Genomic DNA, 16,383 nt, shown 5'->3' with positions numbered 1-16,383 from the left:
CCAATATTACATGGTTGGTATGATTTTTAATACATTGTATGTCTCCCAGACGATGCAATACAGTCCGTACAACGCCTAGGAATGCTGAGTATCAAATTATCGATCTGATCTTGGGGGATATTACACCACTCAAAAGCAATGCTCTCCTAAGTTCCGGTAGACATGTAGGAGGAGGTTGACGGGCTGCAACTCGTCGGCCAAGCATGTCCCACACGTGCTCTACTGGATTCAGGTCCGGTGAGAATGCTGGCCAGTCCATACGGGTGATATCCTCCGATTGAAGGCATTCGCTTACGATGTTTGCACGGTGAGGATGGACGTTGTCATCCATAAACACAAATTGTGTGCCCATGGCGCCCCGAAACAAACGTACATGTTGTTCCAGAATGACGTCCCGATAGATTTGGCTTGTCATGGCTCCAATTTGAACACGCAGGTCAGTTCTGGAACCCAGAATAATTCCATCCCAAACGAGCACTCCTGCACCACCGTAACGGTGTCGTTCAATGATGTTTTCTCGATGGTAACGGGTACCTGGAGCTCTCCATATGAAAGTCCTGCGAGAATCAGACTGCAAACCAAACCTGGGCTCATCGGAAAACATCACACAAGTCCATTTTTGCGGTATCCACAATGCATGCTCTCTACTCCAGGCTAACCACAGGCGACAGTGAGTTGCAGTAAGTGGAACGCATCTGACAGGTCTACGAGCATATAGACCAATCTCCCCTAAGCTCTGTACACGGTCTGCCTTGAAATTGTCGTACCAGTGGCTGAAGAGAGCTGACGAGACAGGTCGGAGGCTGTGCTCCGCCTGTTTCTTTTGGAAGTAACTGCGAAATACCGGTCCTCATTCGGCGTAGTAACTCTGGGGCGACCTGTGCTGTAACGTCTACTCACATTACTACAACATCTTGGAATCGTTGCCAAAGCCTGGAGATGACACTCTGGGCAGTTCCAAGTTCGTCTGATACTTCCAGTTGGGTACACACACATTCCAGACGGCCGATAATTCTACCACGTAAAAAATTATCCAAATGCGTCCTTTGTGTCATAACTATTCGGTTATTGTACTGAAATGCTTATAAAGCGCCTTCGAACAATTTTACTTCTTTGCCTGTATTCCTTATATATCACTCTCTTATACTCTCGTCATTGTGACGTACCATCGGTGTCATCTGGTTACTTCCTGAAATGTGCATATGATTCTTGAAGATGTGTGTAGTGATTTTACAGGTGATATATTTATTTTAGAGTTCGATTTCCGCGTGACTCCGAATTATCCTTAATTTATGGACATGACTGTATTTGCAATTCATTTTTTATTCATAGGCTTATGACGTTTTCCAAGATTTGAACATCTTAAAAAATATAAGTTAAAAATATTCTTTCGTGTACGTATTTCATCAATTTATCTTTCATGTATAAAAATGTAAAAAGTATTCTAAAAGCGAAGGAAAAAGATAAAAAAATCGTTTCATGTATTAGCAAAATTAATTTTCAGATAAAAGAGATAAAATAGTACAAAAAAGTTCTAAAAATAAAAGAAAAAAGATTCTTTCCTGTATTAGTGAAATTAATTTGAAGTTAAGAAAGTAAAAAGTATTCTAAAAATAAAAGTAAAAAAATGAAAATATTCTTTCATAAAAATGTAAAAAATATTCTAAAAGAAAAGTTAAAAGCTACAAACATTCTTTCATGTATAAGGTATTTCTCTCGCCTTCTTGGCATGCCTTCGGGGTGTGGTGATCTGCCCTCTGGGCGCGTATTCCAGACGTCCGTGGTTCGATTCCCGGCGAAGGCGTTGCTCATTTTTCATCTTGCCTGCTCCAAAAAATTCTGATGTCTCTACAGTGGCGCCCTAACTAAAAGGGTGTTAGATGATGATTCTCCACACCCAGGACATGGTGATTGGCTTCCTTAAAACCCCAGTCGCCCTTTAAAAGGAGGAGTATATAAGGTATTTCTCCCGCCTTCTTAGCATGCCTTCGTGGTGTGGTTGTCTACCCGCTGGGCACGTATTCAAGAGGTCCGTGGTTCGATTCCCGGCGAAGGTGTTGGATATTTTTCATCTTGCCTGCTTCCAAAAAAGTAGCTAATCTCTCTACACATGTATTAGTAAAATTAATTTTAAGAAACTAAAAATAAAAGATCAAAGTATTCTTTCACGTATTACTAAAAGTAACTTTGAGGAATATCTAATGCAGTGAAAAACCAGAATAAAAAATCATCAATACTGTCTTTACTGCAAGTATCTCAAAGCAAAACAAATTTTGCTTACCTTCGCAAATGATTACCGGTTTGGATTACGTGTAAAAGTTAAATCAAATTATTATTCTGTCATTAGGACGTTATATACAAAATTAGAAATATCGTATATTAATAGTAATAATGGGTAAAATGCCCATAGAAATTATCGGTTTGATTTCGGAGCATGAAACATGAAAAAAATCAAGGATGTATTCGCCGGGATTCGAACAACAGATCACTGGATTGCTAGCCGAACGTGCTCATAATGACACTGGAAAGGTTTGCGGTAAGTAGGAGGGAAATTCTTTACAATCTCCCACCACCACCACCACCTAAAGGACGATTGGTAAGGAGTGGATCCTGTCGCCAAATCCAGGTGGTGACGAATGATCATCCACCACATTTTAGTTCGGGCGCCACTTGTAGAGACATTAGGTTTGCTGAAGTACGAAATATGAACAAACAGCGAGGGCTTCACTGGAGTTCGTCACCAATAGAACGTGTTTCCAGCCACACCGCGAAGTGCGTAGTAAGGACTAAGAAAATTGCTTACAATATTTAACTTTATTAATGCATTTTAAATTATATATGTTAAGTGTAGCATTAAAAAATAATGATTATAAATTAATAAGAAGCATACATTTATTTTTTTAACTTCCCAGTATATTAATCAGCAATTTGACAAATAAATTAAAGATCTTACGCTACAAAGAAGAAGGATGACACTCTGAGAACCACCTACTAGATCTCGAGATATTAAATCATCTCTTGAAATGAAAAACACTTAACAAGTCGTGTGCATTTCAGATAGCGTAACCTAATGGTCCACAAATACTCACAAAGCCTCCACTATAAGTAAATCTAGCAAGACCAAAGTAAAATATTTCTCCTAAAAGATATATTTCAATTTGAACTCTAAGGTATTTTTCCCTCCTTTCCGCACGCCTTCGTGGTATAACGGTGGCACATGGGGCGCGTATTCGAGAGGTCCAGATTCGATTTCCGGAGAAAACAATTGCACATTTTTCGTGTTTCTTGCATTAAAAAATCCTAATTGCTCTACATTGGCACCCGAATTAAAAGGTGGTGGATGATGATTCTTCACCACCAGGATTTGCCGATTGAGTCCCCTAATCCCCAGTCGCCTTTAAACGGGAAATATATAAGATATTTTCTCCCTCCTTTCTGCATGCCATCGCAGTGCAACGGTGGCATACTCTGCGCGTACTCGAGAAGTCCAGATTCGAGGTCCCCGCTAAGGCATTGCACATTATTCACTTATCTCCTGCTTCAAAAAATAACCTAATGACTCTAGAGGACAAAGACTTAATAACTTTTACTTAACGCAGTGTGGAATAAAAGTCCTGACAGGAGACTCCTGTATCAATAATTTTCCTCAAACTGTACAAGAAATCCATTTGTACCACATGAACTGACAGAAGTATAAAACTGAATCTCTTGCAAATTTTCAGCTTGAAGCCATTATGTTCTCTTCTCCCAACTTTGGTTACTCAACTTTGGTTCCCAAATTTGGTTTCACAATGAAACTCGAGTGATTCGTACTTGACAATGCGATCTGTTTATAGCTAGTTAAACCGGCAGATGGCTGCAGGTTTTAGACTAACTGGAATTGCCTTAACTAAATTCGATGAAATGGTAATCAAAATCTAAGCCAGATTAAAGGTGCCTTTTTGCCTTACACTATGGTGTTTCTCTTCCATTGGGTTCATCTTTAACTGAGACATGAACATTTCGAGGATTCGCATTCTTCATGCGCTCATTCACATGGTTCAGTTAATTTTACTCACTAAATCATACCGGGTTGGATAATTTCTACTGATGCAAGATGTTTGAATGACAAAATCTCAGTGACCTGACCTGCTGACATTTGCCCTCTAGTGAGTACATCTAACCTGGTGCATTTCGTATCCCAATTTTATAAAGAACTCCCTAGGGTACGAATCTGAGAAAATTTCCGATAACTCTTTCCCTACCACAGGGTCTCTCGAGAAGATTTTTGACTCGCCAGTAGTTCAAATGTACGTCCATTCCACATAGACACTGCAGACTTCTAAATATCCAAGCATTTTTGAAGAATCAGTCCTCTCGAAAACACTTTCGACTCGCTAGTATATTAAGCCCCCCCCCCATTCCGGGCAGACATTCTACGCGAGAGCTTTAATGTGACTAAATATGTTTTGGTACCCGCAGCGGTTGAGTCCCAGTTTAAAGTCCCACCAATAAGTGCAACCAAGATCTTGCCACTTCTTTTCCACTATCACTAAGCCTCTCAAGCGAACTTTCAGTTACCCAGTATTAGAAGTATTTCCATTCGGCATAGATACTATAACACTGTGGCGTTCAGCCTTTTATCTAGCAACTAAACGTGGAGGAACCTAGTGAACATCAAAGCGAATAATCGCTTTAGTTCAAGAACTGAAACGTAAACTCGAGAAGGGTTAATTACCCTTTATTGCTCAAAATAAAAGTTAACAGATGGCCCCTTTCTCAGGGCATACAACAAAGCCTCCACTTGGGCTTGAAATCAAAATAAGAAATAAGACTTAACTAAAGCTTAACTAAAAAGATATACCCGAAGCTATCAAAATTCTAAGTAGTTGGCCCCTAAATATCGAATTAGCTTGTTATTAGGTGTTATTTTGATGCGGGAGATTTGAATAATGAGCAATGTTCTCCCCGGAACTCGAACCACTGACCTCTCAAATATGCCTCGAGCATGCTGACCACTACACCACAAAGGCATGCTAAAAAGACAGGACAAATCCCTTATAAGCTAGCGAAGCTGTCAAGGGCCTGTACAGCCGAGCGTAGTAACAGCTTAGAGCAGCGGTTCTCAATCTTTTGACTAATATGTACCATCTAAACAAAAAATGAAAACCTTTAGTACCACAACTACAAAGTACTACTACCACCATCACACTTGAACAAAGCTCAAATCGCATAAATTTACGAGTGTTAGAGGAAAAACTCAATCAGGATGTTGGGGTTTTAAGTTTTGAATTGAATAGTTCAAAATACTTTGCTTCTTTGCGTACCACCTATTTTTCTCTTGCGGACCACCAGTAGTACGCGTACCACCGGTTGAGAACCCCCGGCTTAGAGAGTCGTGGCCAAAAGACAAGCGCGCACTAGTCAGAAACTCTGAAGCTCTCTCTCAGTGAAACTTCGATTTAAATACATTTGCATTAAAAGCGATTCTAAAAACACTTTTTGATAGGAAATTGTAAGCTGAAATTAGGATAGACAGGTAAGTAGCTTTAACTAAAAATAACTTATTAAAAACTTAGGATAAACCTCACAACACTTACAAACATCCAAGTTTTCTCCGAGATTCGAACCTGCGCCCAATAATACGACGCCTACTAGTGCTATTATGGTGGTACCGATCACGGCGGCTTAATGTTGAAATGTATGAAAGATATGTAGTAAGAGAAAATTTATCTCCATTCATGTGCTTACCAGGTCTTTATAGATCCACTTTCCATAACCAGTGGGCACTGTCCGAGTTTTATGGAAGCCTTAAATGCTTGCCTGTAAGTTTTGCCTGGCAGAGAGACGATCCGTCCAACCACAGTTGCAGGCTGGGATTCCATTTTAGGAAACATTTCGTACGTCTCATTCCGGCTACAAAATGAAATAATTGAATAATATAATTATCAGCAAAACTTTATATCCTTTTGCACAAGTCCAGTTATAAATTGAAACTTTTTTTTTTCTTTTTTTGCTTAAAATAAGGTGAGGAAAGATGTGTACTAAATAAATTAATTAAAAGCTTTGAAAATTGCAAGGATTTGGTTTGGTTTTGGTTTATTAGATTGCGGCAAAGCACTCGAGGGCTATTTGCCTTCGTGGAGGACTTTTTAAGGGAAACTGGCTCGTATACACATGGGGAAAACCACGAAAACACCGATGCAGCCAGCCCGTTCGCGGGATTCGAACCTCGGACCGAAATACCAGTGTTCAGCGACGTTACCGTTCGGCCACTGGTGGGCTGCAAGGATTTGAAAACTGCAAGTTTTTATCTAACTATTTTTTTTTATGTTAAACAGCTCACCAGCGGCCGAGCGATAAAGTCGCTGAACACTGGTAGTTCGATCCGAGGTTCGAATCTCGCGAACGGTTTGGCTGCATGTGCGTTTTCGCGGTTTTCCCCATGTGTAACGTGTATAGAGCCAATTTCCCTTAGAAAGTCCTCCACGAAGGCATCCCTCCCCTTAGGCAGATAGACCTCGAGGCTTAGCCATAATCACACACACACACTTTTATGTTAAATAACTATACTTGAAAATATAACGCTGATTTTTGTTGTTTGACTTCTAAATTAATATTTGTTCGGCGTGTTATTGTATCTTTACTGTCATTCTCTTTTTCCGTTATTCTGCCGGAATGCTAATTTTTAGTTCTCGCTTATTCAAATGAGTTAGAAAAAGATAGTATTTAAAGGAAAGTTTTCAGATTGTTTAATCAGAGTGTGTTCCGCCTGCTGAAGGCCCCATTACTAGTTGCAGTATACGCATTTTAAATTTGTTAAAATATTAATAAATTTAATTATCAAGAATTAGCGCTAATACTATTTCAGCAAATGTACAGGAGTATTTTAGCGTTGCTATATATATAGAAATATAATAATATTTTTAAAATATACGGAATTAAATTGTTAATATAGAATTACTAATACAGAGAGCAGTACGAAATACATTAACACAATTATTAACATACATTTTGTCTTTTAAATATCCTCATAAAAAGAGGATTCTGCTCTGCCATTGGCCGCAAAAAGTTTTGAATCATTGTTCTGTAAGAAGCTCCGGAAATCGTTTCCGGTGTTCCATCCTCATTCTCGAAGAAGTATGAGCCGGTAACTCTATTGGCCATAACACCGCATCAAACGGTACACTTGAATTAAAATATTGCCCATATTTACCCTACGTCATAACAATTCATCGCTGTCTTTATACACCGATAAAGCACCATCTACAGCACTGTAAAAATACTGTTATAACGAGTTCAGTCGTGGTCGACGTTCGCTCCAGGACGAATGCCGCGAAGGTCGTCCCAAATCCGTTGATGTTACAGAAAATATCGATGGTGTGCGTGAACTGATAAAACAGAATTGGCATGTGAAATACCGTGAGATTTAGGCATCCTGGGCATTAGTATGAACATTTGGCCGTCAAAAAGATTTGTTCGCGTTGCATCCCGCATTATCTGACAAAAGCTGAAAAGAAGGCTCGTGTCGATGGGCGCAAGGAAATGTTGGAAAAATACGTTCAAGGTGCATCAAAGGCTGTGTATAACATCTACACGGGTGACGAATTATGGATCTATTCACATGAGACCGAACCAAAACAGCAGTCGACTGTATGGTTCCAAGACGTGCCAAATGCAACAAAAGTTGTTCGCGGAAGAAGCACATCGAAGCAAATGATTGCCTGTTTCTTCGGCAATACCGGTCATGTGGCTATAGTGGCGTTACAGCAGCGCAGGACGGTCAATTCCGAATGGTACACGACCGTTGTTTACCAGAAGTCATCGCAGAAATTCGAAAAAAGTAGAAGAGGCGAATCATTCTTCATCATGGACAATGCAAGCTCTCACACACCGGCGCAAATGAAGGAATTTGTGTCGGGCCAAAACATCAAATTGATGCGTCATCCGCCGTACAGCCCTGATTTGACACCCAGTGACTTTTTCTCATTCCCGCACATCAAAAATAAATTACGTGTCAGCTATCTGCGACACCCGAAGAAGCGGTTGATGCATTCGAAATGTTTTGGAGTTACCTCAATCGGAATGGAAAAAGTGTTTCGAAAATTGGTTCAAACAAATATACCTTAAAATAAATTTTAAAGTACATCAATATGTTATAGGTACTTTATGTAAAAAAAGTTAAAGAAAAGCATTGGATTTACAAATTTTAACATAAAATTAATGTAATTTACCCATTAATAACATTAACTCGTGCTCCACATGTGTCACTCTACTTTTGCCTTATATTCAGTGATAGAGGGATTCCTTGCATTTTTTTAGCACAAGCTGTCGAAGACTATCTCTACTGATGTTATCTGCAATCGCATTTCATATTCTGCATTTAATTTGTTTTTATATATATATACCCGTATAAATTGTTTTTGGTTGTCACATACGTTGAAAGAGATTTTTCACTGAAGTACGTTGTTCCGAATGGCATTAAAATGTTTACAGCTGTGTGCAGGGGCGTAGCTAGAGTTTCCAACGCCCGGGGACAACTAAAGAATTTGCGCCCCTTTCTGTGTGTTAAGAATGGTAAACATTTCATTAAAAAATTTCGTAGCATCAATTTGGCGCCCCTTGGATGCTGCGCCCGAGGACAGGTGTCCCCCTTGCCCCACCCTAGCTACGCCCCTGGCTGTGTGATAAACTTCTAGGTATTCTGCATGAACCTACATCCAAACATTTAGGAGCTGCTCTTACTTAAAGTTAGATTTTAACGTCGAAATTGTACATATATATGTAGATAGGTTGTTCCTTCACTAGCAGGTTTTCTGATTTATCGTAGTACTCGAACGGATTTTTATCCAGTCAGACTTAGTTTTTTATTATGGTAAATATTCATCTATATTTTCTTTGACTGAAAAAAAAAAGGCTCCGTTATATAATTTTTAATACTGTCGTTTAAATTAGTTTTCCATTAGAAAATTATTTAAGCTCCGCAAAACATTGCACATCATTGTCTTTGACTGATGATGACCACGTGCTGTTTTTAAAACTCATCTCAGCTAAATGTATTGTCATATTTTAAATTAATAAACATTAGTAAACTAATGCGAGGCCTTTATAATTCCTTTTCCAGTTTATATTTTCACTCGCAGAACACCGGGTATAACGCAATTTAAAAACAACTTGCTTCAAAGCACGGTATTCAAAATTTAATGAGAATGCTCTGTGGTAAGTGCTGCCATCTGTTAATAAAGGTTTGAAGTTTTCCAGTGACAAGAAAGGAGTTTTATTCGTTTATTTCAAAACTCAGTAACTTTAAATAATTGAAGCAAACGATTTCCGATATTTATCGAACACAAATCTAAATATTTTTTTCATTTCAACTTCGAAAGTAAAAACATTTTATAGGAACTGTGGTCTTTTATTAATATCTAGCAAATTTGACAAACTACACGTACACGGTTTTACTTCATAATTACATCATAGTTAAAAATTTGGAATCCAAAGAAAACTTCCGCTTTTTCTGCTACCTCTGTTTTCTTATTTTCCAAAGACATCTGAATTTCCCCAACCATCACCAAAGCTATATTCGCTTTATTTACTCCTGGAGGGTAGTGTAATGTAGTTAATCCCAAGAACTCGAATGTCAGAACTTGTCCTTTTTGTCTTTCCTTTTCTTTTTTTTAAAGCAAATGAATTTTTTTACCATTAAAATACGAAATAAAAAAAAAATTAACTAAATTTTTAAATCTCCCTTACTAAATATTTGCCAAACATACGTAAACAGTAAAAATAACAATGCAAAGAAAAAGATATGGAAGACATACTATATGTATTCCAAATTAAAGGTACTGTTCTTAGTGCGAAAATTCGCACTGAGCGTATTTTTTTTTTGAAAAGTGCGAATAAAATTAACTTTTAATAAAATCTATGTCTTCAGATCTTTGAATAAGATTTATTAAATATATTAAAAATTGTAATTAACTAAATGTGCATTTTCTTGTGCGTTATTCACGCTTAAACTGGACTTCAAACAATTAAGTTTTTGGAATCTTTGCAACGAATTCATAATTCAAATATATTCTTGAGCCACACAAAATTACTTCGGGAGACCACTCATGTAATATTTCGAATTTCCAAGCAAGATCAACATCTTGCAAATATAAATTGAAAAATCTTGAAGCAAATATTACCATTGCGCTAAACGTAAGACATCATTGTCAAACTGATTTTCATGGTATTACCGTTTGGTAAGTATAAGGTCTTTATATCTATGCTTCATATTTATCCAGTCTGATACTAATCAGTAAAAACGAATGAGTTAAGCAGTGTGTTGGCATTGCGTGAAAAAAAAAAAAGCTGTCTAATTAATTATGTTCACAGCGCCAGTGCTCATAACATATTCGCAAAGTGTTATAATTCGGCAAAGTATAAATGAGAAAGTTATGTTTCATATTTCATTCCTCTTTTATTGAACAACGAGTTGCAAAAAGAAATTTTAAATGGATTCAGAAGAGTTTTTTTTGGGGGGGGGGGCGTCTTCACGTATGTATGTATGTATCTCGCATAACTCAAAAACGAGTAGCCTCAGAACGTTGAAATTTTGTATATATAGGAAAGCTATAGGATGTAGTTGTGCACCTCCCCTTTTGGTGGTAATCGACCGCACCAAAAGTAAATAAATATATATATGCATATACCCACTCTGTTACTCGGCTCCGTGAGCTCAGTTTTCTTTATTCTTATATGTTGGTAAATTGTGAATTTTTTGCTTTAAAAAAAATTGAATTATGTTGTTCTTATCTTCAGGTTTAGGGTTTTATGCCTTTAGTTAATCTGTATGCAATCTGCAGTTGTAGAATTATCAACAATTTAAAAGTCGTTCAAGGGCGACTAAGCGTAAATTTTTACCATACCCAACCATATTTGTTTACTTTTGAAACTTAGCAGAATAGTAAATTAAGTCAGTTTCTGCACCTTCAGTGTCTTTTTGCCGAATGGGACGAAAAGTAAACTTTCAGTTTTTACACCGAAAATTCTGCCTTCTAGCCTGCTGGCCGAATTGTTTACTTTTGCGTAGAGAGTGTAATTTTAATTGCAAAAATTTTTTTTAACTATTTTAACTGTATTAAGTGTTTTATATTTTTCTATATTTTCCAATTTTTAATAAGGGTATTTTGAGTTTTTATGTATTTTTGGCTTGCCGCGAAGTGCTCACAATACAGGAATCTTATTTCACTTAAGCCTGAGAAGAATTTATGGTTTGTTAAGTATGTTAAGTATGATTTGTATGTTGACTTTTGATTTGATAAGTATAACTGAATTTTCTCTATCACGTAACAGAATCAATAAATTAACTAGCTCATAGTCATGAGAAATAACCAAAAAGTTATTTAATTATTATAAAATGTCATTAATCTGTTAAAGAAAAAAATTATTAATGCGAAAGTCTCAAAAGATTTTATTGCAATATTTTCTTTCTTGTAGAATATATATGAATCCCTTTTTACTCAATGAAGATAAAAATTTATTAGCTAATTAATCTGTCCTGCATCCACCTTCGTTCAGTGATCTGCATTAATTTAAATGCTTCGAGAACAATTAGAAAAATGTGGAAATCTCTTTTTCTCTTAAATTCTTCATTCATCATTCAACTGTAGTAATGTGAAATAAGGCTATAATATAATTCAGTTCTGGAAAAATAAGATGCAGAAATGTCTTGGAAATGGAATCAGCACTGAGATTCCTTTAAGAAATAGTAAAGCTTTTAAAAATCTAGGATTTTAAGAACTTTTATAGAATATTTTATACTCTTTACTATATGCTCCGGTGTAGGTCGAAAAGATTGACTCAAATTGGTGATACTGTACGAATACAAGTCCCTAATGTCGACCGTGGTCGTACAGATAACCGAAATGTGTTAGCGGTTGTTGTTGGAATAGAAGACTCCGACTTCTATAAACTTGCAAACGAAAATGGTACCCTCAAGCAGGTTTACACACGTAATCAGTTTATAATTTATAAAGAAAAGTTACTTTCCATAGATGAGATTTATTTTCAAGAAATGTCGCTGAGAGAGGCAGCTGCAGCTGATTCGAGAAGCGGTGGGCAAGGCTATACACTCTGTCATTACAAAAGGAAGTGTTCCACAAATAAATGCAGTTGTAAAAGCAAAGGCCTCTTGCGCAATTCAAAGTGCCATAATAGTTTAAGTTGTTGCAATAAATAAGATCTGAATCACATAATTTAGTAAGTTTTTTGTTACTATTATTTTGTTCTCTCATTTAGAACGTACTGTATAATAAAATAAGTTTTTAACTCCTACTATTTTCCTTTCTCATTTTGAATGTACTGTGTGTTTTAAGTTCCTATGTTCTTAAGTTCTTATTTTTAGTTTCAAGTGCGTTTATTCGCGACTGAATTACGGAGAAGAAAATATAATATTTTTATATGTTCAACATTCACCATTAGTACATGGTAAATGTCGACATTTACCGGTGTAAGTCAGAAATAAGAGTATTTGGAAAATATTTCGGATATACACCAAGCGACTATTTGAATGTTGACATTCGCTGGTGAAAGTCGACATTCTCCAGATTTCGGTGTTTCACCGTAATATATATACTACATACATAAAAGCATACATACACACACACACGCACATTTGTAAAAGGGACTTAAAAATTACTGCATTTTTCTATATATTAATAAAACAGTATCTTTTATGTTAAATATATATAGAGAGAAAGAGCTGAAATTTTTCTAATTTTGTTTCAAAACCTATCCATAACATTACGTTAAGCCTAATCAACCATTTAAAAAAATTTTAGTATTGCATTATTATATTTACATTTTTCTTTTACTATATTTTCCTTTAATATTACAGGAATTTTGCTTTAATTAATTTTTACATTTTTGCTCAGTCGTGTCATATATAAGTAGCGCGTACTTATCCATAATATCCACTAATAAAATAATTAACTGACGCTAAAAGACTAATATAAATTATACCTATAATATAGTATCTTTTATATCTTTCTAGTCACCTGAATACACAAGATATAATAATTTGCCTTCTGGCAGAAAAACGAATAAAAGGAAACGGAAAGGGTGATAGTAAAGTTTTGTTTCGGCTGCGTTTTATTTCATTAAGGCAAAACACTCTAGGGCTATTTTATGTGCTCTAGGCTATTTTATTTAAGTGGAGGGTGCCTTCGTGGAGGTTTTTCTAAAGGTAAATTGGCTCTCATTCACATTAAACATGTGGAAAAACACGAAAACGCTCATGCAATCAACCCCATCGGCGGGGTGCGAAACCCGGAACGAACTACTAGCGTTCAGTGACTTGACCGCTCAACCGTTGTTGAACCAGTAATAAAAACTGAAGCTTGCACTAACATTACAATACTTAAAATTTTGTTCTAGAGATTGTATTTTACTATAGTATAGTGCAAAAATTCAAAATTTTGCAGTATATTCTAAAATAATATAAATACTACAAAAATTTATTATTCAAAAATGACTGCCCCTTCCATGTTTTGATTCCGTAGCAATAATGGAAATAAGAAATACTTCTTCCTCATTGGTGTTAGCGCGATCAGAATTTAGCTGATATTCGTCATTTGCATTCAAATATTTGTTGTGTAGCGAATTTAATTTAATTAAGTGATTCATAAAAATCAAAATTTTAATTTGTAATTATTCAAAATTTGAGCTATACAAGTTTGGTTATACTCTTTTTGGGCCTATTAATTCTAGTGTAATATATTTTGGCTTTCCGAGTTTACGCGAACTGCGTTTTCAATCTTGTACATGCAAACAATGGATAAGTATTTCTTTCTACATAATAAACTCAGTTTTTCATGTCAAAAATTAATTTGATTTCTTAGTATTTAATATCATTAGTTGCAGAAAAATTAGCTCTTTAATTTGGCATAACTTTCGTTTTTCTAACTTTAATTGCATTTCAGTTATGAGCTTTAATTAGTAGTTTTTTCCTCGTTTGCTTGTGATTTAGTTAAAGGGGGATGAAATGCCTTCTTTCCGGTTGAAAAGTCACTTTCTGCGAGTTTTCAGCGTTCTTTCGTTGGGACCCTTGCAGGGTTGTTGAAATTCCTAATTTCCCCTGTCACAGGTGGGTTTTTTTTTTTTTTTTGGCAAGGGTTTGGCGACATAGATTTTCCGTTGAGGTTTCAAAGTAGAGGATTTGGCGAGTTTGATAACATGAGGGTATGCTGTTGTTGCAACTATTTTGACTTTCGGCGAAGAGTGGGTTTTGCCAACTAGGCAGTCCGGCGTCCTCCCTTTTAACGGGGTGTTTTGAGGGACAAGGTCACTTTTTTGCACTTTTGACTTACCATCGGACGCTGTACTCGCTGGCAGCTGAATTTTATTTTGGAAAATGCATTTTTCCGCCTTTGGATCTACGGGCTTCTTGCCCTTGAGTTTTGAACGAGGGGCTTAGTTATACGCATCATGACCTCGACTAAATTATAGTCTCATCATTTTAGTTCTTTAATATGTAAGTTACTCAAAGATAATTAAAATAGAAAAATGCAACGAAGGGTGATGCCTAGTACTGGTGCCGTTAAGAAGAAATTTTAGTCTCTCCTCCATGAATAAAGTTTTCATCTGCCTCGATGTTTCACGTCTTTAAGAATTATTTTCCGCCCTGCAAGAGTCTCCGGCATCTCTAGCTCCGGGGTCGCTACTACATAATGCTTCACTTAACTGAAACCACGGCTAACTTCAATATTGGATTGGAAATCAACTATCAGAGTAACGAGAACCTCCTTAGTGCATCCTAAATCAATAAGTAACTTCTGGACTCTATTGAAAATTCATCTACCTATGAACTCTTCTCATTTTCTACTACGCTCAGCAGCCGTCCTCCTTGGCATCTTGATAATTTTTTTAAATATGAGGACATTTGTCCTCCTCCTGTTCACTTGCAGCCTGTGATTCCGCAGATAAGTTTTTTTTATTTGTTTTCTTTTATTTGTTGGTCTGATGTTAAAAAAAAAATATATAATAGTAAATTCTAATAGTAAATTATAATAGTAATTTCTAATAGTAATTCTAATAACTAAAATAGTTAATAGTGATTGAAATAACTTAATTAGTTGAATTAAAATATTGTAGTTGAGTAAATTAACCTAAATCTAATGAAATCATTTTGTTTGTCCATAAAGTAAATTATTAGATTGGCTAAGGAAATATATCCTTAATTAAATTATTTAATTGAAACAGTGAATGTGACTTAGTTAGATTGGTTAAGGAAATATATTCTTCATTAAATTATTTAATTGAACTTGTGAATTTCTTTCATGGTGAAGATTGATTGGTAAAGGTGTCATTATTTGAGCTTCTATGCTCCTCTTAGGGACTAAATTGCTTGTAGGATATAATAGCCTGAATTTAATTAACATATTACCCGGTTAAATCATTCTTTTGAAAATAGAAAGTTACTATGTGCAATAACCTGAATTACATTGGTATTGATTATTCTGTGTTAAATTGCTTGTAGGATGTAATAGCCTGATTTAAATTAACATATCACCCGGTTAAATCATTCTTTTGAAAATAGAAAGTTACTATGTGCAATAACCTGAATTTCATTGGTATTGATTACTCTGTGTGAAATGTTTTTTAAAAAAGTATAACTTGTTAATTATTTTTTTTCTCCCCGGGGAGGGTATTGTTAATTTATCCAAAGATTTATCTGATCATGTTTACCTGAATGTAATAGAAATAATAGTTTGATATTATTGAGTCTAAGATAGAAGTAGTATTACTCTGTAGGGGTATGCATTTGTAGAAAGCAATATTTTACAGTTCAGCTTGAATATAATTGCTTACTAAGTTAATTCTGCATTGTGTAATCATCAATATGTTACAGTTCTGATTGAATATAAATGGCCTACAAATTATGGATTAAGTAATTCTTGAAGAATTTAATAAATAGGCTCACTTTTCGAGATCAATCAATGTTTATTTATTTCTTTTTGTGTGTATGCTCATGATTTTCACCCGTCTCATTCTCAAATTGATTTCAGGGTTAATCCGAAAACACAACGCAAATGTACAGGGCTTATTGATATTAGTATATTACTGTTGTTAGAAAAATTTTAAGTGTTATGTCAACAGAGTAGGAAACCTTTTAGGTACCAGACCTTTAGGAAACCATAACATTTTTTTTTGGTGCCATGACACTAGTACAGAACATATTTCAATGGAATAAAAAGAGGTCTAAGAAAAGCGTGTAGCTAATTGAAATCACCCTGTAATTTCTTTGAATACCTTATCTTTTTCTTCTCAATTTAATACCATATAGTAATTTTGAATCTAATTATTCTTCACCTGCCTCGACGATCCACCTGACTAACCTTTATAAAATAACGTCTCATGCAAAAA

General features: G+C 35.7%; 1 protein-coding gene across 1 annotated transcript in view; it reads right to left on the bottom strand.

Annotated features, from left to right (window-relative positions):
* Positions 1-16,383, bottom strand: part of LOC118185880 (uncharacterized) — a 65,357-nt gene that overhangs the window by 48,652 nt on the left and 322 nt on the right. Inside the window, exon 2 of the mRNA XM_035355804.2 lies at positions 5,731-5,895. Coding sequence (XP_035211695.1) covers positions 5,731-5,895 — 165 coding nt within the window. The remainder of the gene's footprint in view (positions 1-5,730; positions 5,896-16,383) is intronic.

Source organism: Stegodyphus dumicola, chromosome 2 (genome assembly GCF_044657685.1).
Source record: "Stegodyphus dumicola isolate Sdum_Otavi_A_Nest chromosome 2, ASM4465768v1".
Taxonomy (NCBI): domain Eukaryota; kingdom Metazoa; phylum Arthropoda; class Arachnida; order Araneae; family Eresidae; genus Stegodyphus; species Stegodyphus dumicola.
Note: the sequence above shows the minus strand (reverse complement) of the source record. Positions and strands in the feature narration are given on the sequence as shown.